Here is a 24,700-nt window from a genome sequence, read left to right as displayed (position 1 = left end):
ATGTGGGCTACAATTGCATTTTTCCCTTCTTCTTCATTTCTAATTTAAATAAAATCGATTTTTGAAGATTAATATCGATTAATAAATGAGAATCTCGATTCTTTTATGAATCGATTTTTTGGCACACCCCTACTACATAGTGCCCAGGCCCGATTTGAAGAGAACCGCTGTAATTGTTTTAAAATGTAGCAACTTAAAAAATATATATTTTCAGTTATTTCTTTTTGTTAAAAATATACATTTTCAAAGAACGCTGATGTGATTTTTTTTATGCTATAAGAATAACCCTAAAACCGCGTTGTTTTTTTCAGACTATAACTGTCCACCAAAATGTGAAAGTGTTGCACCGTTAGAGCCAACCAAAAAGGCATTTAGCATTAGCGATTGTGGCGCATGTTGACAAGCCCCCAAATGGACCAAAATTGACTAGCGCTGAAATGTGGTGAAATGATAGCATCTGACTTTGTGGTTTGGAAAATGTGGTCACCCTAAACTCAGGTCATATATAACATGTTGCTGAGGCGACAAGGCGTCCATACGGAGGCGTCCGGTGCGGTCCGGTCCGGTCAAGTGTGACTTCCTGACTTTGTTTGAAAGTCCGCCTCCTTATTGTCTCAGACGCTTCCTGTTTCCTGTCTGCGGCCTTGCGATTCTCTTTGCCGAGGAAAGGAAACTCCACCAGCTCCCGAGCACCCACCGAGGAACTCGCTTCCTATCCGCATTACAGCGGCGGCGGCCCGACAAAACTTGTTCCTCTCCTCACCGTCCTCGCAACGTACAAGTTGGACATCAACGCATCGCGTCACTTGGCACCACATTTCATCTCGGGCATTTATGCAAATCAAGACCCGGCGGCAAAACTCAAATCAAATGAGATCAAAAGTTACATTAGGCAAGACAATGTCGTTTTTATTTCCATTTCATTCACAAGGCAACTCGATGACACGACAGCATCACGCATCAACAAACAACACAAACCACATTCACAAGAAAACAAAAGTCGATCACAAAAATGACTACAAAAAAAACAAAAAAACAATGTCGACGTTAAAACACATTAACAGAAAACTTTATAAACATCGATTGCACTTATTAGCTGTTCAATATTTAGAGTCAGTCAGCTGGCTAAGGCGCCAGCACCATAACCCCGCCTCCCTCCCCGAACATGAGAAGTGTTTGGATCATGGATGGATCATATGGATCATGGAGTGTAAAAGGATCACATCAGTGAAAATATTTTAGTATGATGAATGTATTATTTTTGTCTTCTTTTGTTTGTAGAATAAACAAAAGTACGTGCTTTATTTTATTTCTGTTTATATCTACTTTTGTCCCCGAGTGTGTGTGCGTGTGGGGGTGCGTGTGTGTGTGTGTGTGTGTGTGTACAGTATAAAAGCGGGGTCACCAAAATCAGCAAGAAGTATTATATTTAAAAAATATATCATTAAAAATATCCTTTAAATAGTTTCACAGTATAATAATTTAATAGGATTTATTTAGTGTTTCTAATGACATTCATTACATATTTAATCATAATGAGTATCCTATTCATTCCTGTGAAAAAGAAGTGTGCAACTTTTATACTTTTACATTTGTTATTTATTCAGTGCTGCTTTGTGTCTTTGAAGGGCACACGTGTTGTGATTAATAGCAAATGATTTGGATAATGGATCTTTGTGTCAGTCCACAACGGGAAGTCAGCATTTTTTTTCCCGCTCGGTTTTATTTTGAAATTCTGAGAGCCGGAAGTGGTGTGCATTGACGCACTGGCTCTCCCACATCTGAGCCAGCGACAGGCGCTTTGAACGTCCGCGACCCAACAGAACACGCACAGCGCTCACAAGTTCCAGAAGCACCCGAGTGGCTGCGAATCCGGATCTGGTTCGGGACTACATGCGGATCGGGCCAACCTAACCAAATCAGGGAGGAGGAGGGGCTCGAGCACGAGTCAGGTGAGTGTCCGCTGCGGGTCAAGTTGTTGGAGTCGCGGTCCGGCCCGGTTCGCATTTGTGCTGCGCAGCACCGGAAACCAACGCACACGCTCAAGCCCGCACGCAGTTTGCTGTCGACCTGCTTGATAGGTTTATTTTTTTATTGCTGGTTTTGCTGCTCTGTCTGCTTAATTGTACTGTTTTTTTTAGTAGTCGTGCTGCTCTGACCGCTTTTGCTTTTTGTGCTGCTTTTCCTGTTCCTACTTTTCGTGAATCTGAAACACCGAAAAGAAATCCCAAGTCCAAAATCGCAACCCAGAGCTCCTTTCGTTTCCCCGCGTGCTGCAAGTTGGACGGACCGATGACTTGACGTTTTCTTGTTGTGTAGCGCGCAACACTCAAAGTCAAACAAACAAATAATGGGATCGTTCAACCGTGACAACGTAATGGCCAACATTCAAATACAGTCCAAAATAAAAATAAAAACTTTCACGTTTGAATTAGTTTTCTTTACTTGACAAATCAAAAGTAAAAAACTAAATGTTTGTAAACAAAAAGTTGAGATAAGGACGTTGCGTATGGACAAGCTGGATTAAATATCATGTTTCAAATGTGGAATGACGAGCGATTGTTTCACGTACCACCAGAGGGAGCCTACGTGTACAGTACCAGACATCTTTATTATTATTATTATTATTATTATTATTATTATTATATTGTTTTTACTGGATGACTTCTGGTTTGCTTGCTGGTCAGCCAAAAAAAAAATGTTGAAGAGAATTGATCTCGCCATGACTTTTTGGTGGGTCACAGGCATGCTGGGACCTATCCCAGAGGCGGGTTACGCCCTGAACTGGTCGCCACCCAATCACAGGGCACAAAGAGACACACAAGCTTTCACACTCACAAACAATTGAGAGTGTTCAGTGAAGCCAGCGTGGATGTTTTTTGGAATGCAGGAAGGAAACCGGAAGGAAGCCCGGAGGCGGCATTCGAACCCGCGACCTCTGCACTCTGACGAAGTGTCATGTGCATCAGAATGGACATGCTCAAAAGTCCACAGTCTACATTCTTTTAGCCTGAGTATCTGTGGCTGGTATCGGCAGACTTCATGAGTAGCCGATACCTTGAAATAAGGCCGATACCTGCTATTGCTATTCATCCTTTCTCATTTCAAGGGTCTTGGACAAAAATGTTGGTGAAGGAAAAGAAGGCGTTTGCTTCCTTCTGGTCTTCTTTTCGGACATCCCACAATTCCCTGCAGGCCACGCACACACAGAGTAGGAGGATGTTGCAAGGCGTCATGTTCCCGTTGAGAACTTCCTGTTGTGATGTGACGGCCACTTCCTGTTGAAGGCGTTTTTTTTTTCTTTCTTCCCCCCCCCCCCCCGGCCACTTCCTTCCCGCGGGCTGCATGCACGACACAACTCATGTGACGTCCATCGCGTCATCGTGCAGCCTGACATCATCATGACGTCATCGGCAGTGAGGCAACAAGTTTGAAAACGCTTCCGTCATGTGACTTCATCGCCAGCCAATCAGCAGCGTGCGTGTGACGCTATGTGTGTCCGCTGCTGTCCTGACCAGTGTTGAACTGGTTCCAGTTGGAAGCCAGCAGGAGGCGGGCAGGCCACGGCCACGCCTCTTTTTGCAGGAACACCCCTCCTGCAAATTTGACCTTTTGCTTTTTTAGCGTGCACCTTGTGCATGGAAATCTTTCGGTGTCTTCATCCAGTTTTCATGGGAGGTCTAGCCGACGGGACGTCCACTCGGCCGATCCCGCAAGACGCGCACACACTCGCGCATTAAACGCGTGTAGGAAGTTTGTGTGTGTTGACTTCCTGCCAAGTCACGTGACCTGTGGCGCTGCCATCAGCGGTGTTGTTTGTCAGGCGTCGCCACGGCAACATGTTTGGCCGGTGAGCGTGAGGAACAAACGAGGCCCGGACGGTCCCGTTGCTGCCGGCCGGCCGCTCGGCTCACAACAGACACTGAGGCAAGAGAACACAAGTCTTTTTGTCTGGGATGGCGCCCCCCTTCCCCGTCCTCCTCGCCCTCGTCAGCTCGTAACAATAGCCGTCTTGTGCGAGCCTGCATGAGGTCATCGTCCGTTGCAATCCAGAAAACACGTAGGAGGCCTAAAGAACGTTTTCATCACTTGCTGCTTCGTTAACAAGTTAGCAAGAAGTGGCGGTAGCTTCCTGTTGTTCCGCTAGCGAGTTTAGGAGGCCAGTACCTGTTTGGCTGAGGTTTTGCTGCTCGATTCCTACTATGCTAAGAGTGTCAAAGGTGTGGCTCGCGGACCAGATCCTGACCATCAGGGGCTCCCATCTGGCCCGCATTCAAGACAAGTTTTCAATCAAAGTAAACGTTGTTCCTCATTTTGTCCAGTGGAGGGCGCAAAAAGGAGAAGGTCTGTTCCTCAGCTAATGCTAGCGATGATGAACTTGTCACGTTTGAGCGGCAAATGAAGCCTGCATGTTGCCGTGTCGTCTTCGCACTTGTGTGACAATGACGACGTCCTGTTGGAATCTTGCAAAATGTTTGAGAGCATGTTGCTTGCAATCCTTTGATGTTTTTTTTTTTGTTTTTTTAATAAGCTGTCTTTTTGAAAAGTTGCCACTTGAGTGAGTTTGGCGTGATGACGAGTCAGTCATCAGTTTGTCGACATTTCCAAATGGACGTGCACGTTTGTCACTTGAAAAAGGTTTGAAGTCGTCATTAAGTTGTTTTATGTTGTCTTTTTTTCATTGACAAATGAACAAAATGGTTGAAATGAAATGTTCATTGAAATTTCCGCTTTGATGTGTAAGTTGCGCATATAAATAAAAAACTGATTCCAAACAGCAGTAAGGTGAAATTCCTCATATGATTCGTAATTTTGTGACGCCCTCGATGCGGTTCAGGTCACCGCAATGGCTGAAGCTCCTCCTCCTCACGTCGCTTCATTGCCACGAGCGGTAAGAGAAGGCGGTCCGGCATCCGCTCGAGTGCTTCTCTGGCGTTCAGCCCTCCCGCTCACACTTGAGCGTCGATGTCCCTTGGGCTCGTTGGTCCAAATGTTCCTTTGCTTGTCTTCGAAGGCATCACAGCTGTACTCGTGACATCGGCACAGGAAGTGTGCAGCTTCGCCACCGCTACAATATTTTCCCATCGTACTTATAAACCAAATGGCCCAAAAGTAACAAAATGTTGGCCCCGCGTGTGATACACGTGCACACTTGAGCTCCAATAGGGGCGAATGTGGCCCACACAGAGAAAAAGTCTAGTGCTGAATTGATTTGAATGCGCTCCAGACTTCAACCGCAGCAGCTCTTGAATGAATGTGTTGTCTGTTGGCGCTTTGTTACGTCCCACCTAGAGCATGCAGGGCGCAACATAAAAAACTCGGGTCCCAACTCCCTCACATACCAAGCAGCCACTCAAAGTCATCAAAAATAGAATAAATAATAATTTATTCCAGGATGTTTGTCATATCTTTCATCCACATACAGTTAATCAAAATAAGGTTTCAGGGTAAACCAAGGCCAAAATAACAAACAAAACAACCCTATCTAGAAAAGTAAAGGAACTAACCTAAATAGTTAAGTAAACAGAAAAACAGAATCTTACCTTCCTAATTAAGAAAACAGAGGAAAACGTAATGAACAGAAATGTCAGTTCACCCCTACTCCAACACAGGACTGTCAAAAGAAACAAACAATTTTCAGGTGTGGTTGGGAGGAGAGGCTTCGTGGGGATAACACGATATGGATGCTGCTTAATAGGCTTATGGCCCTCTACATCAATATCATGTACCAAGACAGACGTCTGGCGGGGATAATCAGAAAAAAGCAGCAAGTTGCTTTGAATCAAAGTACGTAGATCAGAACGCTCTGAATTGGACAAATGAACCAAAAAAGACTCTTAAGTTACTTAGCACCTCAGAATTTTTTAAGCGAGTAGGTGGCATTGAACCGCTTTTCTCAGACAGGCCATCGTCAGCAAGATGGTACTCTGGCAGCGCCATGCACACAGGGGCCACTGGTGCAGCAGGAAATTGCTGAGGAGCACTGTTAGGAGAAACATATTGTTTAATCATATTCACATGGCAAACACGGGATTTCCTTTTGTGATCTGGGGGTCACTAATTTTCTTTTCTACAGTGTATGGACCAGCAAAGCACGAGTAGAAACTGGAACCGGCTACTGGAAGTAGTAACAAAACTTTATCCCCGGGTTGAAACTCCCTGCGTACCGACTTCCGGTCATAATAATGCTTCATTTTACCTTGCGCTTGAACCAAATTTACACGAGCCATCTCACCTACATGGTGAAGACGTTCACGAAACACGCTAACATAGTCGAGAACATTATGTTCAGGCTTCGGAAGGTCTGACAACCATTTCTCCTTAAGGCGTCGCAGGGGCCCACGAACAGTGTGTCCAAACACCAAGTCACACGGACTAAACCCTAAAGACTCCTGCGGGGTTTCTCTCACAGCGAAAAGTAGAAGCGGGAGAGCTTCATCCCATTCTTTTTTTGCTTCTAGACAATATTTGCGCAACATGCTCTTAAGTGTCTGGTGGAACCTTTCTAAGGCACCTTGTGACTTCGGGTGATAGGGACTCGATGTACGATGGCTGATTTTAAGCTCTGTCATAACTTGTGAAAAGACCTTTGACATAAAATTACTGCCTTGATCTGTTTGAACAGTTTTTGGCAGACCAAAAGTTGAAAAAAACTTAATCAATGCTTTTACCACAGGTTTAGCATTAAGAGTGCGAAGAGGAATAGCCTCTGGAAAACGCGTTGCAGCACACATCATAGGATGTATTGGTGTCCCGATTTTGTGATGGGCAAAGGTCCTACACAGTCTAGCACAACATGTTCAAAAGGCTCTCCAAGCGCTGGAATTGAAATACAGCAAACGTTGCAATATTTTGCTCCACGAAATGCAATTTCAAACATATCGTGGGAAGACGGAGGAAGTCATAAATGCGATGTCTGAAGTGTTGGGACGAGTGAGAAATGCCAATCTGAGCCCTCCAAGTGGTCTTTGTGGACCTGTAGCTCATGAACGAGAACGCCCTGAAATCCGGAAGGAGATGCAGTCCTCGAGAAATTCCAGCGATCAATATTTTGTCAGCTCCGCTGGCATGTTAGCGGCATGTTGTTGATCATTTCCTGTTACGCTGACATGCTACTTTCATGTTTTGGTTACCTAAACATGTTAGCAACGCAACATGTCAGTGTTTGTGTAACTTCCTGCTTTTTCCCGTTGTCATTTCCTGACAAATTAAGATTGTTTTTTTTGTTGTTGTTGTTGTTGTTTGTTTTTTTCCTGATACATTAAGATTCATGTTTTTTTTTTGTAGATGATTTTATTTTATTTTTTTCTGAAAAGGGTCCCGGTGGCGATGGGTGGGCGTGACTGGTGATGGCGCCATAATGGCGTCAGGAGATGGCGCTTGCAATGGTCGTAATGGGGACACTGGACGCTAACACGGCGGTGGAAACGCTTCTTGCCACCATCCACCTGGAGAGGTCAGAGATCACTCACCGCAGACAACAACGCAGGGGGAATGTTCCGGAATCATTCAACGCAGTGTCCATCTTGTTGTGCGCAGGTATCACGCCTCCTTCCAGAGGGCTGGCCTCCTATTGGCCGCCGACGTGCTCCACTTGGATCACGACGCGTTGGTCAGCCTGGGAATCACGGCCACCGGACATCGCAAACGGATCCTCAGACTTCTGTCGTACGTCCAGAGGCGGCTAGCTCAGACGGCCAATCAGAGAGCGGCGGCTGAGCGACGTCATTCTGCGACGGACCTGCCGTCGTCATCTTCGCCGCCGCCATCGCCAACAACTTGCGACTTGGAAGTGTTGAAGAACGGTTCAGCTCCAGACCTGACGGTCACGCTGAAGCCAGTTCCCAAACCCAGAACCGTTTTTAACCGCCGCCGCACCGCGCCGGTTCACTTGCACCTACCGCCGCCGGATGTGGTCCCGTCACCTCACAGGAGGCTCTCCCAGGAGTCCGCTTGCTTCCCACTTTTCGACGCCATCAGCGCCACGCAGACGTCCGGCCGGGGGGACGAGGCGGCGCCTGTCAGATTGGACGTTTCCTTGCCGCCTGTCCCACCGAGGGTCGCCCGTAAGGTTCACTTGGACCAACCGGTCCCTGCTTCCTGTGCACCTTGGTCTCCCGGTTGCCATGACGATGGCAGGATGTCCGGGCCCCTGCGGTGGTCTGGTTCCAGCAGGATGGAGATGATCTCCAACGACATCTACTGGGGCACCGCGGCCTCTGCCCCTCCAACGCCTCCTCGGCAACCAGCCGACAGGAACCAGAGAAACAGGTTTGGACGAGTCGTCAATCAGTCAATCAATCAATCAATCAAGCTTATTGATGCTGATGATCATGATTGATTTGCTTTGCATCCTGGCGGTAGTGGCGGTGCTTCAAGCAACAACTCGTCAGGATCAGCCAGAGGTGAGTGTGGCCACGCCCCTCGCTCATGATGACGTCACTGTCATCGTGTATTGTGCCATCATCATGTTGACGCTGCAGCTCCATGCTTGTGTTGACAGATGACCCTGTTGACAATGATGACGTCATCAGTCCCTACTGTGAAAGCCTTTTCCAAAGAGGCGGAGTCAGCACGCTCACCACTGAGGTGAGAACGCCACGCCACCGTTTTGACGGCAGCATCCACACGCCGTTTTTGTTTTGTTTGTTTTTGCACTCAGATGGACGCCAGACGAGACGGAGACACTCAGAGGTGGGAAGGGGAATCCGCTGAGGATCATGGGTAAATTAAGTGACGAGAAGGTGTCACATGACCCCATAAGGTCAACACGCCAAGCCGCCGTCGGGTAGTCACTCTACTCAGAATCAGTGCTCGAGAAGTGATGAATGGAAAAAAAATGATAAAAGCTACATCAGCAAAGTTGCAGCAACCACAAAAAACGGCAACGGATGCATCTCCTTCCGGATTTCAGGGCGTTCTCATTCATGAGCTACAGTTCCACCTTGACCACTTGGAAGGCTCAGATTGGCATTTCTCACTCGTCCCAACGCTTCAGACATCGCATTTATGACTTCCTCCATTTTCCCAAAGCTGTTTACACTCCAAATCATGCTGCTCCTATTTGATGTTGCCACATGCACCGGCGCTCTCCTCCAATCGAACAATTTTCTATTTGAGGCACAGGACCACTTTTGACAAGGGTGTCCGTCCTCGTGCCCTCGTATCATGTACACAACGAATGGCTGGACTGCGTCTTACTAAGAGCAGTGTGAAAAGGCCTTATTTTCAACTCATTTTGCACCTCCATTTCATTTGGACGGATGCGCGAAGACCAAATCTATCAGCATGAATGCGGAGAGTCCGCCCTCACACAGAAAGTTTGCGTCCGTCGAGTGGTGAAAGCAGGCAGGACACGAAGGTTGAGCCGCCGATGGGATGGGGGGTGGTCTTAACTTGTCACGCATGCGCAGAAGCTACGTAGTAGTTGCCATTGGGGCGGAGTTGTTGCGCTGTGTCCACCGTCACTTTTGCCAGCCCGACGTGCCGGCCGGCCGCGTGAGCATGGGCTTGGCGTGTCCGGACCTTGAGGACGTGTGACGGCGTGTGCCGGTCCGAGTGCCTTAAATCTCCTGCCTGCAGCTCCCTGCAGCCTCCAGATGGAGACGAGGACCAGACCATCTCGCCGTACGCCAGCTACACCTCCCTCAACGACAGGGCCACGCCCATCATCAGCGGATGGCTGGAGAAACTCTCGCCGCAGGGGTGTGTTTCAATTCGCTATCTGCTCACGACAAGTCATTTATGTAGCCGGGCTGTTGAACATGAGTATGTGTGTGTGTCTCAGACTTGAAAGTTCAGCACACACTCTTGGTGTGCGCGTCATCCTTTTGCTGCTGTCCTGTGTGTCCTCGTCTTCGTCCTTCTCCTCTTCCTTCTTGACTGGGTGTGTGTGTGTGTTTCTCTTTTTCCACTTTCTGCAACTTTGTTGTGCTTTCTTGATGAATTTCTTGAATTTTCACTCGATTTTAGGAACTATGTTTTCCAGAAGCGCTTCGTCAAGTTTGACGGGAAGAATCTCATGTATTTTGGAAATGAAAAGGTATGTCTTGTGTCCATGTGGACTGCATCACCATCTTAATCGTCACCATCGTCATCTTTGTCTTTCTTGCAGGACGCGTACCCGAAAGGAGTTGTCCCATTGGCTGCCATCCAGATGGCCCGCCCCTCCAAAGACAACAAATTTGAAATAGTGACCAGTCAGCGGATCTTTGTTTTTAAGGCTGATAATGAAGGTATGCGCATACGAGGGGTACAACGGTACAAGTAGCCAACAATACGGTCCGTAACTTGGTTTTTGGGCCACGGTTTCGGCTCGATTTCGGTACGCAATTTGTCAACAAAAGCTGCATTGTGCAACAACAGTTTTAACAGTTTTACTATACAGTAGTATAGAATATGTATATCAAATAACAATAATAATAAAAATGTCAAAAAAAATAAATAAATTGGTGTCCATAAGGCGATATAGCTGGAGATGCTTGTTCATGTGGCTCGTGTTTGCATTTTGGCCGTGAGCGAATTGGAGCGTTTCTGCCGTAGGGGCCGGGAGGGTGGATTGTTTTTTTTTTTTCTCGGTCTCTTGGCTGATGGGCTGCATCGGTGTGTGCAAGACGTGGGGATGGCGAGGACCTTGTGGCATTTCTTGGAGTTTTTTTTCCGGCTTTATGGCTGGCGTGGATTTATGGGAGTTGTGGCGTGGAGGGCAGTGATGGACACGCTTCCAGCCAGTCGTGCCGGTTGACGGCTCAGCGCGCTGTCGGTCGACGTCATTTGTTTCATGGCTCCCGCGGGTCTGCGTCGCTTTCACGTGTGCTTCTGCTCCAAATGGGTTCATGTATGGGACATGTTTTCAAGCAACTTTTACAAAGAGTAAAATCTTTGTTCACCGTTTTCACTCCACCGTCGTATTCGATAACGAAGCCGAAATGATTCCACATCACTTCTTCAAACTTTTGGTCTGTCAACTCCGGCGCTCGCGCTTGCCATTTAGTTTTTCCCTTCCGTGTGAGGGGACGAGTGGGCAAAAGCGGAACAGTGATTGGACATTAGCACGTTGGGAGGACTTTTTGCTTCCGCTTGTGAACACTTGACAGGCACACACACACACTAGTGGCCTGTAAAGCATCAAAATTTGTTGTGGAACCAAAAACCCCCGGTCCATAATGCGTATTGTCCGGTGCATGTCAGACCGAGAACTGTTGCATCCCTAGCACACACGCACACACAGATGGGATTGATTGCTGACATTGGACGCATGTGCGTGTGCGTGGCAGCGATGAGGCGGCATTGGGTGTCCACGCTGCAGGACCACGTCGGAGAGCAGCAGGTGTTTGGGCGGCGCTGGTTCGGTCCCGGGCCTCACTGTCAAAAACACGGCTGTCTGGAGCTGAAAGGAACCAAATCCAAAGTCTACGTGGCCATCAACACTGAACAGATTTGGCTCCACAAAAGCCAGCAGGTGACACCAAAGCCTCACACCGCGTACGCAATTGGTACCCGTTGGTGTACGTGTGCCATCTCTCTTCTTGGACACTTGCAGTGTTTCCGGACCGGGATCGGCATCACGGTCATCGAAGCCCGCGGCGCCACCATCCGAGATGGCAAACACAAGAGTTTCGAGCTCATCACTCCCTACAGAAGCTTCAGGTACCACTTCACGTCTTGGTCACCTTTGCCGTTCTGTTGCCACGGCGACCTCTCATGGCCAGTCCACCACTTCAGCTTTACGGCCGACTCTGAGCGGGAGAAGCGGGACTGGATGGAGGCGTTGCAAGACGCCATCGCCGAGACCCTATCGGATTACGAGGTGGCCGAGAAGATCTGGTCCAACCGCTCCAACCGCACGTGTGCCGACTGCCGGGCCGTCAACCCCGACTGGGCTTCCATCAACTTGTGTGTGGTCATCTGCAAGAACTGCGCCGGTACGCCCGCATGAGCGGCCTGCATGCTAGCATTGTTGACTTTCCTCATCATGTCATTCAATTGGTCAGTGCAGGTCAGCACAGAGGTTTGGGCACGATGGTCTCCAAAGTCCAGAGTCTAAAACTGGACACCAGCGTGTGGAGCAATCAGATTGTGCAGGTGAGAACTGAATCGGCTCCAAATCAAGTGACATGCTTCCACCATTGCTTTGTTTGTGTTGACGTGGCAGCTCTTCATCATGCTGGGTAATGACCGTGCTAACGAGTTCTGGGCGGCCCGCTTGTCGCAATCGGACGAGCTGGATTGTGACGCGTCGCCGAGTCAGCGGCGGGACTTCATCAGTCAGAAGTACAGAGAAGGCCGCTTCCGACTGGACCATCCTGCTTTCAGTAGCCAGGAGCAGCTACTCAAGGTGCACGCGATCAGAGCGAGTTCTGATCAAGTCGAAGCAACGTCTGAACAAAACGTGCATCTTGGAACCGCAACAATTTGTTTCAAGTATATGTTGTCGTTTGTGACACCTTCAGGTCTTGTGCTCTGCCGTCTCTGAACACACGCTCCTCAAAACTGTCACTCATATCTTCGCTGAGGCCAGATCCAGTCACCTGACCGCCACGGCTCACGGGCAACAAGCAAGCAGAGAGCTACTGGATCGCTACCCCGCCTCAGGTCAGAACCGCCGCTCTTTCTGTCGAGACTTTCTAACCAGATAGAATGACCGCAACACATTTGACTGGTGGGCAGCATCAGCGGTCAAATGTTTGAAGTTGACGTTCAAAGTGTACCGTATTTTCCGCACTATAAGGCGCACCGCATTATAAGGCGCACCTTCAATGAATGACATATTTTAAAACTTTTTCCATATATAAGGCGCTACAGTAGAGGCTGAGGTTATGTTATGCATCCTTTAGATGGTGTTGCACTAAAGGGAATGTCAACAAAACAGTCAGATAGGTCAGTCAAACTTTATTAATAGTAGGGGTGGGACAAAAAACCGATTGACCGAACCATCGTTCGTCAAGGGGAGCTAAACGACCGTATCGGTAGCAGAATTGTCAACCGATAAAAATTCCGCCGGGAATCCTTAGATACATTGCTTGTAAAGCTGTGGACCGGATATCGCGTTGCTGTGAATCGGTTGAGAGTGAGGCTTTATGGTTTTCATAACAATAGCAAGAGTTCTGCGCCGTGCTCTACTTGTTTTGTTTACATTTAGTAGCATCACTATTCAAGCTACTTCCGTGTTTACAGAGAGCTAGCAAAGTAGCGCTCAGAGACGCTTCATTCCCCGGATGTTGTAAACATAATGCAAAGACGTTACGCACCTTTTGGGGGGGGGGGGGGGGCGCCTACCGTCAACGCCGTGCTCGCGACACGGCACGCGCGCAGTCGCACGCAACGAGTGACAACATGCAACAGTGGAGACAGTTAGCAGAAGCCGGTGCCTCACATCTCGATATTTCCCATGGCTATCGAGTCCTCTCGGTGCACTTGTATGTCCCGGGCCGGCGTTGGTACTGCGCGCGAGCCAAAAAGAATAACTCCCGTGACGATCCAATGCATGGATTCAAACGACACAGGTATGTCCCACAGCCAACACACCAGCTAAGCTAAAAGCACACTGCAAGTATCTCATTTCTCAGTTTGTGGCTCCCTGTCAATGTCTACAACTAGCATGAGCAGCAGATAGGAGAACTGAGACGTTCAAAATGAACGACAGCCCAAAAAACAAAACAAACAGTAGTGATTCCGTGGTCATCATCGTGTCTCAGATTAAAAAATAAAAAAGATGTCATACATTAACCAAAAATGAATGTGATGGCAAAAGAAAAACAAAAATTGTTAAAAACAAAAATTGTTGATAAAAAGGGAAATGCACTTTTGGAAATATTTTTGCATATATTAAGTGGTTAAAATGTGTTTGATAGATTTATTGTTCCATAAGGTGGCTTCATATTTCTTGTGGCTTGACGGTAGGTTTATTTCATGTCTTAAATTTATGTTTCTGAAATACTTCACAATGTGCACATATTCTGTTTAATTGTGTTGGTGTCCGTCTAAAGGTTAAATATTTATATTTCACATTAAATTATCAGCCTTTTGTTTTCCTGATCCTTATTTTGTTAAAAACAAACAAACAAACAAACAAACAAAAAAAACAATTATAACTGTCAATAACTACTAATAAATGTTTAAACTGATACATTTTTCAGTCATATCGCTCAGCCCTTTGTTGCGGTCTATTTAAATAATTGATTCAAAATATAAAAATATAGAAGACATATTTGTTGTTGGTCTTTTTTAACACATTTGTAGATACTGTAAAAATGTGTGGTGTTTTAAGATTAATGTTTACAAGCACCAAATGTCACTATAAGTTTTGAATATTGAAATGTATCGAATCAAAAATTGTATCGTTCCCAAACTTAATCGAACCGTATCGAACCGTTCTGTTCTGAAAGATAATCGTATTTCAATCGAATCGCAACCTGTGTATCGAGATACATATCGAATCGGCCTCATGTCAGAGATTCCCACCCCTAATTAATAGATTACAAACCAGCTTTCTGACAACTCCATTCACTCCCAAAATGAATAAACAGCTGTTTTATTATTTTCTCTGAGGTAAAGTATTAGTATTAGCTAGCGATCCAAGATGGCGGGATCTTCTGCTGCAGGGTCACCGATGGCGTATTGACAGCGAGACCTATTGCGGCTCAATATTGATCCATATATAAGGCGCACTGGATTATAAGGCGCATGGTCAGCTTTTGAAAAAATTGAAGGCTTTTAGGTGCGCCTTATAGTGCGGAAAATACGGTAAATCTGTAACCTGCCAATAGCCTGATTGATGATTGTGATTCACTTAAGGGAGTTCTTTCTCCCCAATATCAATCTGGGACTGGTCCACTGTGATTTGCTCGGGAAAGGCTGGAATTTCTGTACAATACTTAGAGTTGATTGGACGATGTGGCATTGTGCACGTTTGTTTTGACCAATCACGGCCACAGATGAAAATGCCGTCTTCGTTCTCGTCAAAAGGGGGTGGGGAAAAGCGCAAACAGCTAAAAACACACAAAACGCCTCTCGCTGTTCAACATTCAACAAAGAAACGATGAATAATTCTGCATCAACAGAATTAATTGTAGCGTCCATTCGCCCATGTTAGGTTTGTTCGTTAGCTCCGGCGTCAGTGCTGGCTTCCTGGTTTCGTCACAGTTGCATGTCCCACCCCAAACACAATGTCGCTCTCTGATTGGTCTGAACCACTGGTGGTACAAGATGTATTCTTGGGAGTTTTGTGAGCTCACAAATACCACGAGAATTCATCTTGCAGAGCAAGGGTTAGTAAATCTGGCTTCCTGGCAACGTTTGGGTTGGGGTCGTTGAGGTCGGTCCAAGGTGGTGTTTGTTTGTTTATTTCCTGTGATTGTCGGCCAGTCTGAGGTGTCCCCGTCCTCTCGGCCAAAGTCAGCAGGGATGGGCTGCCCGACTCGCCCGAGCCCCAACAAGGACAAGCGTTGTAGAACACGGACGATGGAGTTTTCTGTGATCTGCTCCTGCAGATGCCGGCGTCTACGATGAGATCATGAAGACGGTCCTTCATTCGGGCTTCCTCTTCAGGTCCAATTGCGCCAGCAGGGGGACGTTGTCCCGCCGATCTCGAGAAGGTTGTAGTCTTCACAGAATGCGTCCCTTCGCAGCCATTTGTTTGTTTGCTTGCTTCACCTCCTGTCCTCTGAACCGCCGCAGACTTTCAGAAGTTCTGGTGCTCAGTGGATCAGTCGCTTGTCTTCTACCAGTCGGAGCGATCGGCAGAGGCGTGCATGGAGATAAGCCTGAAGGACGTGGTGTGTTTGGGAGTCAGCCGACCCGACTCATCCAAGAACAACGGCTTTGTGGACAGGTGACGCGTGTGACACTCGGCATCGCCTTGTATGGGAGCGAAACCGGCAATCAACTGAGTCTTTTTCCCGCTCAGGTTTCGGTACACCTTTGAGTTGTACTTGACCACGGACAAAATCTATCAGTTTGGTGTGGAAACAGCTGAAGCTCTGCACACTTGGACCAGTGCCATCGGGAAGGTTTGATGCTTTTCTTGACTGGGTCATACCGGATCTCATTGTTTCATTCCAATTACCATGGGACTACAGATGGAAAATAGCCTTTTCTCTAATTCTGGCTGTTTTAACTCCTGAATTTCGATGTGTTTTATTAAATTGCACTATCCCCTATTCTAGTACTAATGTTTAGTATCATAAACCATGTAAATTGTTGCCCATTCGGCATCCATTGCAGCCTGGTCTTCCTGGAAAGGGGATTACCACATCTGCGGCCCCTTCCCAAGGTTTCTTTTTTTTTTCCCTGATGTTTTTTGTTGTTGTTGTTTTTCCTTGCCCTTTTGTGGTTTGATCAGGGGATGTCGTTACTATTTGTCAACTGTGGGCATGTGAAGCCCTTTGAGACTTTTGTGTGATTAAGGGCTATATAAATAAACTTGACTTGACTTGACTTAAATCAGTGCTTCTCAAATAGTGGGGCGGGCCCCCCCAGGGGGGCGCGAGGCTTCGTCAAGGGGGGCGCGTTTGACCTCGGGGAAACATGCTTTTTTTATTTGTATTATTATTATTATTATTTTTACTGTCTTAGAATAAAGTGCAATTGCACCTCCATTAGGGGGCAGTGGCGTTCTCATTGGCAGAGTGTGCGCTGAGTATGAGTATGATGTGTAGGCACGAAGTGTAGCAGACCCTCAAGTGAGACCATGAAAAAATATTTAACAGGGATGAGAAGACAAGTGGAGAGAGACGGAGATAAAGAGACAAGCGAAAGTCGCCCGAACGCTATGACGAGGAAATACGACTAAGCGTAAGGGGGGCGGGGCGCGAGATGTTTTCTTCTTCCTGGGGGGGCATGACAGAAAATAATTGAGAAGCACTGACTTAAATAAATCAAATCAAATGTTCTGCTTGTCAGCGTTCTTTAACCAAACTGAAGACCAAACCGCCGGGTCGTGTTTGCTTTTCAGGCTGCGACGCCGCTCAGTTGTCACTGCCTGCTGACTCGGGAGTTTGAGCGCATCGGCCGCCTGCGGTACAGAGCCATGTTGGACCCTCAGCGGTGGAAGGAGGCCTACTTTGTCCTGCAGAAGTCCAACCTCTTCATCTGTCCGCAAAACGACGGCGCCGCAGAAGACATCGTCAACCTGAAGCGTCTGCAGGAGCTGAGTCGGTGACAAGTCCAGGAAAGGCTTGTGGAGACCACTTCTGTCCGACTGACTCTTTGTTTTGAAGGTGTCACTTCGGAAAGCCAGAACCAGGAGAAGAGAGAAATTCTCGTTTTGGTGGAGAAAGGGAGGTGAGTGGTTCTTCAGCCGGTTCTCTTTCAGCTGCTGTCGGTGGTCTGATGTTGCCATTGCATCAGGACGTTCCACCTGCAGGGCGTCGGCCGCACCGACTTCAGCTTGTGGTACTCGGACATCCAGCGGGCCGGCGGCGGGAAGGGCAACGCTTTGCGAGAGCAGCAGCTGAGCCGGAACGACATCCCCATCATTGTGGACAGCTGCATCGCCTTCATTACGCAGTACGGTAAGTACGCTGGCCGGCCTCCTCCAGAACGTCTCCAACTGTGGCGTGGCACTCGGCAGGTCTGGGCCACGAGGGGATCTATCGCAAGAATGGAGCCAAGTCTCGAATCAAACTGCTCATGGAGGAGTTCCGGACAGACGCTCGCAACGTCAAACTGCGCATCGGAGACCACTTCATCGAGGATGTGACGGACGTCCTCAAGCGCTTCTTCAGGGAGATCGATGACCCCGTCTTCATGGCCGACGTCCACCCACTGTGGCAGGAGGCCGCTAGTGAGTCAACTTCCCGCCCGAGCATGTGCGCATGCCTGGGCAATTCTCAATTCTCTGCTGTTCACCCCTCAGAAATCCAACTGAAAGCTTCCAGGTTGGACCGCTACAAGGAGATCATCCGAACGCTTCCACGGGTCAATAGGATGACTCTGGCTGCGCTCGTTAGCCATCTGTATCGGTGAGTTCTGGTTTGCCCGGCATGGTGTCCCGCGGCTGGCACCTGATCATGACCGATTGCTCCCGCCAGGGTCCAGAAATGTGCCGACCTGAACCAAATGTGCACCAAGAACCTTTCGCTGCTCTTCGCTCCCAGCCTCTTCCAAACGGACGGCAAAGGGGAACACGAAGTGAAGATAGTGGAAGATCTCATCGACAACTACTTGGACGTTTTTGATGTGAGGACGACTTTGTGAGTCTGCTTTCAAAAGTGTCCAACTGACTGGACTCGCTGTTTGTTCCCTGCCAGATCGACCAGGAGCACCAGAATCAGATGGAGTTGGAGATTAGTCTCATCACCTCCTGGAAGGACACTCAAGTAACCTGCACCAATTGCCTATCAGGGTGGGTGGAGTCAGTCTTGAAGTGGGAGGAGTCAATGTGCCGGTTGTGTGTGTGTTCAGTTGTCTCAGGCGGGAGATCTGATTATCGAGGTCTACCTGGAGGTGAAGACGCCAGACAGCTGCGTCACCCTTAAAGTAACACGCGGCACAATTCAAATGCTGTTGCTGCTCTTGTTACCATGGTAACAGTCTTCATCCCTTCTTTGACTCCTCCGTGACCCCCAAGGTGTCACCCAGCATGGGTGCTGAGGAGCTGACCAATCAAGTTCTCTACATGAGGAACGTCCCCCCTGGTGACAAAGATGTCTGGATGACCTTTGAGGTCATCGAGGACGGGCAGCTGGGTGCGTCCAACGCAATGCACCAACATGCACGCACACACACACACACATATCTGAGGCGTTTGTGCATCCACAGAGCGTCCATTGCATCCCAAGGAGAAAGTTCTGGAGCAGGCGCTGCAGTGGTGCAAGATGGCCAACCCCAGCTCCGCCTACCTGGTGGTGAAGAGGGTCCCGAAACGTGACGGCATCGACATCCTCACCTGTAGGTCAAGTGCACCTCAACACACACACCTGAAAGGAGCATGGCAGTGACCCAGGTGTGACCTTTAGCCTACAAGACTGACCTGATGAAGGTGGGCGTCCTGTGGTGTCGGGAGGAGCCCCCCAAACTGCTTCAGGCAAACAAATTCCAAGAGAGAAGCTTCCAGATCAAGAAGAACAAACTACTGCTGCTCAAAGACAAGAAGGTGTTGGCCCAGTTTCTCACGGGGAATGACGGGGAGTTTTGAATGAGGTCCAACATGTTGCTTGTTTTTGGCCTTTAGAGCTTCAAAGCGGAGAAGGAATGGTCGCTGAAGACCATGAAGGTCTACATGGGGGTCCGCAGAAAACTCAAAGCGCCAACAAGGTGACTACCGCCACCACTCGCACACACTGCTGTTGTCTTTGCGCTAATCTTGGCTCACTCACGTGTGATTGCGATGGTAGGTGGGGCTTCACCGTGATGTCACACAAGCATCAGCTGTAAGTGGCACAAATGCATGTTTCGCACGGGACTATCTTCAGCGGCGGATGGATATGCCAACGTGTTCTGTGTGCGCGCAGGTTCCTGTGTTGCCCGAGCGAGGCCGACTTGTGGGACTGGGTGAGCAGCTTCCTCAAAGCTCAGGTCAGTGAGTGTTATCCGCTTGTGTTGCCGTGACAACGGGAGGCCACTCCCACTTAATGACCTCATTGCGCATGCATTGGGCAGAACGACGAGCCGGGACCCCCCGTCCTCCGCCGTCACTCGTCGTCCGACATCGCCAAGCAGAAGTTTGGCACGATGCCGCTGGTGCCCATCCGGGGAGACGACAGTAACCACGGCATGCTGTCGGCCAATCAGACGCTGGTAAGTGAGCGCCGCACTTTTGGCTGCTCCACACCGTCGTCGTCACTTTGACGTCGTCCGGGGTCTTTTGAGGGACTGAGCACAAATTAACTGGGGGGGGGGGGGGGGGGGGGGCACCCGCGAATAATTTTTTACATTTAGCATTTCATTTGTGTCATTTTTTTCCCCCACATTTCTCCTCGTCCTCGTCTTTCTTTCTTTCTTTCTTTCTTTCTTTCTTTCTTTCTTTCTCTCCCTCCCGGCTGAATAGCTCGTCTTGATTCATTTACATGATTTGCAGGGAAAGAAATGCAACACGCCACTGCAGTGAGCCACTAGATGGCGCCCAAGCAGCTGCTTGACTTGCCATCTATGCGACTTGGAAATCACTCTTTCAAGTGGTTCCCTGACTGCTTGGAATTTGCGGAAGCCCCACTAGCTGTTTTCAGGGGTTGTACACTTTTTCTTTAGCAATCGTTTGCATGACTTTTCAAAGTAGAAAAATGGACACACTTGAAAAGAAACATTGCAGAGTCATCTTGGATGAAGCATTCACCTTCCTGCCTTCACATACAAACAACAAAGTGCTTTGGCGCCCCTGACTGCCCAAATCTGTGTATCATGTTGTGACGTCACGAAAAGAAAAGCACAAATATTGGATGTCAAGCGTGGGTTGGTACGGCAATGGAAACCTGGAAAGTCTGTCACGTGCCATCAGAATTTTGGTTGATGGCACGAAGTATGTCGACACGCGATAACGCCAACGCCGCAGCTTAAGTAATGCAAACAAGTGGCACGCTCGCAACCGGGAATGGAAACCTCATTTCAGCAGTTTTCTTATACAGATACTTAACTCCTAGAACAATTGTCAGCAGTGAAAACTCATATTTTGTCAATAATTAATGTGGTAACTTCATGGTTTTTCATGTACAATTAGTACCTTTAAAAAAAAATACTTTTTCTACTTGCTGTCGCCTGATGATGACATCACCTGTGCTGAGGAAGTAGGTAACGGCCAATCATGGCTCACCTGGTTTCTGGGGTTGGTTAGCAAACTGAGCCATGATTGGTCGTTACCTACATCTTCTGCACAGGTGATGACATCATCATCAGTCGACTGCAAGTAGAATAATTACTTTTAAAAAGTATTAAAGGTGTATTCAAGGATCTTCTCAAAAAGCAGAAGCCAAACTTCCGTTTGTCACTTTTTAAAAAATGTGCATGCGGCAGACCATCCTACCAGCTCTCCTGCTCGTCCGCAGGGGTGGGGTGGGGGGTGAGCCGACCGTGCGAGCTTATCTTCATCATCATCTTCATCAGCCTCTGCAGCTGGCTCACTTCATGTCCTCTTACGAAGTTCAGCCATTTTCAAAGTATGCGGTGTGGTTGGAGGAGCTACAACGATGAATGGCTGAATCCGAAGCTTAGCAGCTACATGCTACAAACACTCGAAGTGCGCATGCGCAGCTAGGGAAGACCACCCACGACGTCGCTACGGCAGATTGATTGCTAGGAAGGTGAACCAAACTGTAAGATGATCCACCCGGAAGACGCAGTGACCAAAAATCCTTGAATACACCTTTAATTGTACATAAAAAATAATGAAGTTACCACATTAATAGACAAAATATGAACTTTCAACTGCTGAAAATGAGTCATGTCCCTTTAAGACAGGGGTGGCAAACTGCGGTCCTCGAGGGCCGGAGTCCCGCAGGTTTTGTAGATTTCCCTACTCGAAGTGCAGCTGATTCCAATTAACAGGCTCGTTATCAGGTTTCTGCAGAGCTTGCTGATGAGCTGATCATGAATCAGCTGTGTTGAAGCAGGGAAATATCCAAAACCAGCACGAATGCGGCCCTGGAGGACCGGATCTCGCCACCCCTGCTTTAAGAGGACTATAATCTTGTCCAACACACCAACAATTTGATCAGGACGACTAAGCGGCAAATCTGAAAGTTGTGAACGAACCTTCACAAATCGTTTTCTGTCCAACGCTCGTCCGAACCCTAACGAGCAGTAGGCTGCATTTTCTCACGTCACAAGAAGAAGTACACGGCCGTGGAGCCTTGTTCGGTCTCATCTGCCCAAAATGCTTCCTAATCTCGTATGGTCTTGGCCACGCCCACCCATGCTTGCCCTTACCCTCTGCTTGCCCATGTGACAATGTGTGGTTTCAACTTGATATGCGTGCAAGATTGATGGTAAGACGCCGAGTCGGGGAAAAGGTCGCAGCCACGTGACACGTCACCTAACTTGTTCTTGTGGGCCAAAACAATTGAGGTGGCACTTGGAACTGGTTCAGGTTACGTTGAACTGGTCCACGTGCCACTTTTGAACTCCTTCATTGTGCTTTCAAGTGCTTGACTGCAAATGTTGTCCGTTTCCTGTCCGCAGAGGAAGCTTCACGACCGCAGGACGCTCTCCATGTACTTTGTGAGTCCCTCGTCGCCGTCGTCACTCAGCAGCGTCCGCCCTCAAAAGCGCTCGGACGCTGACGGGTGTGCTTGCGTCCGCAGCCCATGAAGGTCCATCATGACGGCGCCGAGGAGCGTTCGCAGTCGCCCGAGCCGCTCTACGAGGAGGTGGGCGACTTTGGTCTGCAGGTGCTCAAATCGCTGGAGAGCAGCTTCCTGGCCGGCGGCGGCGGGAAAGACGACGGCGCGCGGGAGCCCCGAGTAACGCCAGTGGTCCGGCCGCTTGCAGCCTCTCTCGGCGTCGCCGACACGCGGCCGCCATCGCGGCCGCAGGCCGGCTGCACGCTGTCTCAAGAGCTCCTCCTACAGGAAATGACCTCGGCCTTCGGCAGGAAGGCGGAGCAAGAAGAAGAGGAGGAGCAGCGGGAGCAGGATGCCTTGGATTGACAGCAGACGATTATTATCCGCTTGTGACGGCTGAAGGAGGCTTGCAGGAGGCGCTGCAGCAGTCTTAATGTACACTATGACTTGTAAGGCGCACACACACACTTCATGTGCACTGCTTTTGATGAAGGCGGTAGCCACAGTTGTGAAATAAAAGTTGGCACAAGTTGTCCTTTTGAATGATTTTCTGGTTGTCATGGCAACAGTAGTTGCAATCAATCCATCAATGAAGGCTCAATGGGTTTTTTTCTTGCACAGGCTGTCGTGGTCAAAGTGAGCAGCAGATGGCAGCACAACAACAACCCGACCAAATGCACACACAAGTTTGTCTGGTGATTTTGCTCAACAGGGAGGAACTTGCTGGACTTCATTTGTGTCCTCACAACTTCCCGGGTGTCCTCCCTGTTGTCCACTTGGCCATTGTTGAACTTAAAGGGAGACGTGACTCATTGAGACATTTTCAGCAGTAAAAAGTTCATATTTTGTCCAGAATGAATGTGATAACTTCATTATTCTTCATGTACAGTTAATACCTTTAAAGACACATTTTTACACTTGCTGTCGACTGATGATGACATCACCTGTGCTGAGAAAGTAGGTAACGACCAATAATTTTTTTTTTATTATTATTATTTTTTTGTAAGAGCTCAGAATTGTTCATTCGGTCGTCTTACCGATTCAACGTCTTATCATCATTGCTCTTTTTTTTTTTGTGTGTGTGTGTATGTGTGCGTGTGTTTGCGTGCGTGTGCGTGTGCGTGAAAATACATATTAATTTATACTCATTAATTCACCTAAAACCTCATAAAAATCCCATTACCCTTCACCTTAACCAGGTACTTCAGAGTCTCGCCAGAGTCGTGAGGTTCAAATGGTCAGGAGACCAGAGAAAAGGTCCGAAAAAATAAAGAGAAAAGAAAGATAAATCAAAGTGAAATCCAGCACCGACCAAACACTTCCTGCCTTCCCCATGGTAACGACCAATCATGGCTCACCTGTTTTCTGCATTTGCTCAGCCATGATTGATCGTTACCTACTTCCTCAGCGCAGGTGATGTCATCTTCAGTTGATAGCAAGTGCAAAAATTCGTTTTTAAAAGATATTAATTGTACAAGACAAATAATGAAGTTATTAAATTCATTCTGGCCAAAATATGAACTTTTGACTGCAGAAAATGGCCCAATGAGTCAAGTATCCCTTTCAGGGCGAACGGAAACGGGCTCGCAAGGTACGAGGTCACGTGGTGCGGTGCGGGTCAGACACCTGGCACTGATGACATGTTTGCCCTCATGTGACCCCTCAAATTAAAGAAAAGCAAACCCACAACAGGAAAACTGAAACCACTCAAGTCTGCTGCTAAGTGTCTAAATGCCTTGAGGCCACGCACACGCAACAGCTGTGCATGTGTGCACACCGTTGACGATGCGATCGAATTCCATGACATCAATTCACTTGCAATTCCACAACCCGATCAATCGTGTGCTCCAATCGATGACGATTGGCGTTCCACTTGATTTCAAGTCTTCTTACGAGGCCAATCGACACCGTTGATTGGAGGGAATCCTCAGCTTGTCTCACACGAGCTCTCTCGTTGTGTGTGTGTTGCGTTTGAGGGTTTCCTCGCATGAAATCCTTCATTGTGCTCTTGTATGTGGTGACCTCTGACCTCTGCTGAAGCTGTGAATTGTCCTCGTCTTCTTTTTCTTCTTCAACTTTGACTTCACTTTGCCAAACGTGTCATCGACCTTTTGTGATGTGGACCTGGCTGGACGTCTGCATGTTCAAGTCGGTCAGGAACGCACGCACGCAAGCGAGCGCGCACACACACTCACACTTGTTACGCTCGTGTGTGCGTGCGTGCATGTGTCGTCCAACTCTGTGCAGATGTCTCTCTCTTTAATTTGCGTAGAAAGTAACAATCAACCCCATCTGGCCCCATTTTACTTCCCCCTGAAAAATCACCTCTGTGCCCCCCCCCCCTCACTAAATCTCCTCACTAAGCCACGCACACACGCAGAGCAAGAGCCAGCATGCAGAACGGTGTGTGTGCGTGTCGGGATTGAAAGGCAATCAAAAAGCTATAGAAGAGTGCTTTGCTTTGCTTTGCCGTGCACAGACACAAT

General features: G+C 48.2%; 1 protein-coding gene across 4 annotated transcripts; it reads left to right on the top strand.

Annotated features, from left to right (window-relative positions):
* The first annotated feature begins 1,744 nt into the window (after window positions 1-1,744).
* On the top strand, window positions 1,745-22,760 carry arap3 (ArfGAP with RhoGAP domain, ankyrin repeat and PH domain 3). Of its 4 annotated transcripts, none has more exons than XM_077532130.1 (36): window positions 1,745-1,952; window positions 7,317-7,456; window positions 7,540-8,271; window positions 8,365-8,405; window positions 8,504-8,589; window positions 8,663-8,694; window positions 9,583-9,705; window positions 9,788-9,886; window positions 9,973-10,042; window positions 10,115-10,235; window positions 11,277-11,461; window positions 11,543-11,649; window positions 11,725-11,924; window positions 11,999-12,084; window positions 12,155-12,337; window positions 12,453-12,594; window positions 15,492-15,596; window positions 15,679-15,832; window positions 15,908-16,010; window positions 16,955-17,153; window positions 17,220-17,283; window positions 17,350-17,513; window positions 17,573-17,785; window positions 17,858-17,963; window positions 18,033-18,180; window positions 18,252-18,320; window positions 18,406-18,480; window positions 18,572-18,689; window positions 18,763-18,891; window positions 18,960-19,096; window positions 19,175-19,257; window positions 19,338-19,373; window positions 19,455-19,518; window positions 19,603-19,740; window positions 22,114-22,152; window positions 22,236-22,760. In XM_077532130.1, the coding sequence occupies exons 2-36, from the start codon at window positions 7,374-7,376 to the stop codon at window positions 22,578-22,580; spliced, it is 4,779 nt and encodes a 1,592-aa protein (XP_077388256.1). In that variant the 5' UTR covers window positions 1,745-1,952; window positions 7,317-7,373; the 3' UTR covers window positions 22,581-22,760. The 4 variants fall into 4 exon arrangements, with proteins under 4 accessions (XP_077388256.1, XP_077388255.1, XP_077388258.1 ...); XM_077532129.1 differs by having other exon boundaries at window positions 8,663-8,724; XM_077532132.1 differs by lacking the exon at window positions 9,788-9,886.
* The last annotated feature ends 1,940 nt before the right edge of the window (window positions 22,761-24,700 follow it).

The sequence above is a fragment of the Festucalex cinctus genome, chromosome 9 (assembly GCF_051991245.1).
Source record: "Festucalex cinctus isolate MCC-2025b chromosome 9, RoL_Fcin_1.0, whole genome shotgun sequence".
Lineage (NCBI taxonomy): Eukaryota > Metazoa > Chordata > Actinopteri > Syngnathiformes > Syngnathidae > Festucalex > Festucalex cinctus.
This window is presented reverse-complemented; position numbering and strand designations above follow the sequence as displayed.

Coding starts and splice junctions, on each gene's coding strand:
- arap3 (XM_077532129.1), top strand. CDS start 7,374: ATGGCGCTTGCAATGGTCGTAATGGGGACACTGGACGCTAACACGGCG. Junction 11,650..11,724: donor ACTCCCTACAGAAGCTTCAG/GTACCACTTCAC, acceptor CCACCACTTCAG/CTTTACGGCCGACTCTGAGC. Junction 18,321..18,405: donor CCTCCTGGAAGGACACTCAA/GTAACCTGCACC, acceptor GTGTGTGTTCAG/TTGTCTCAGGCGGGAGATCT.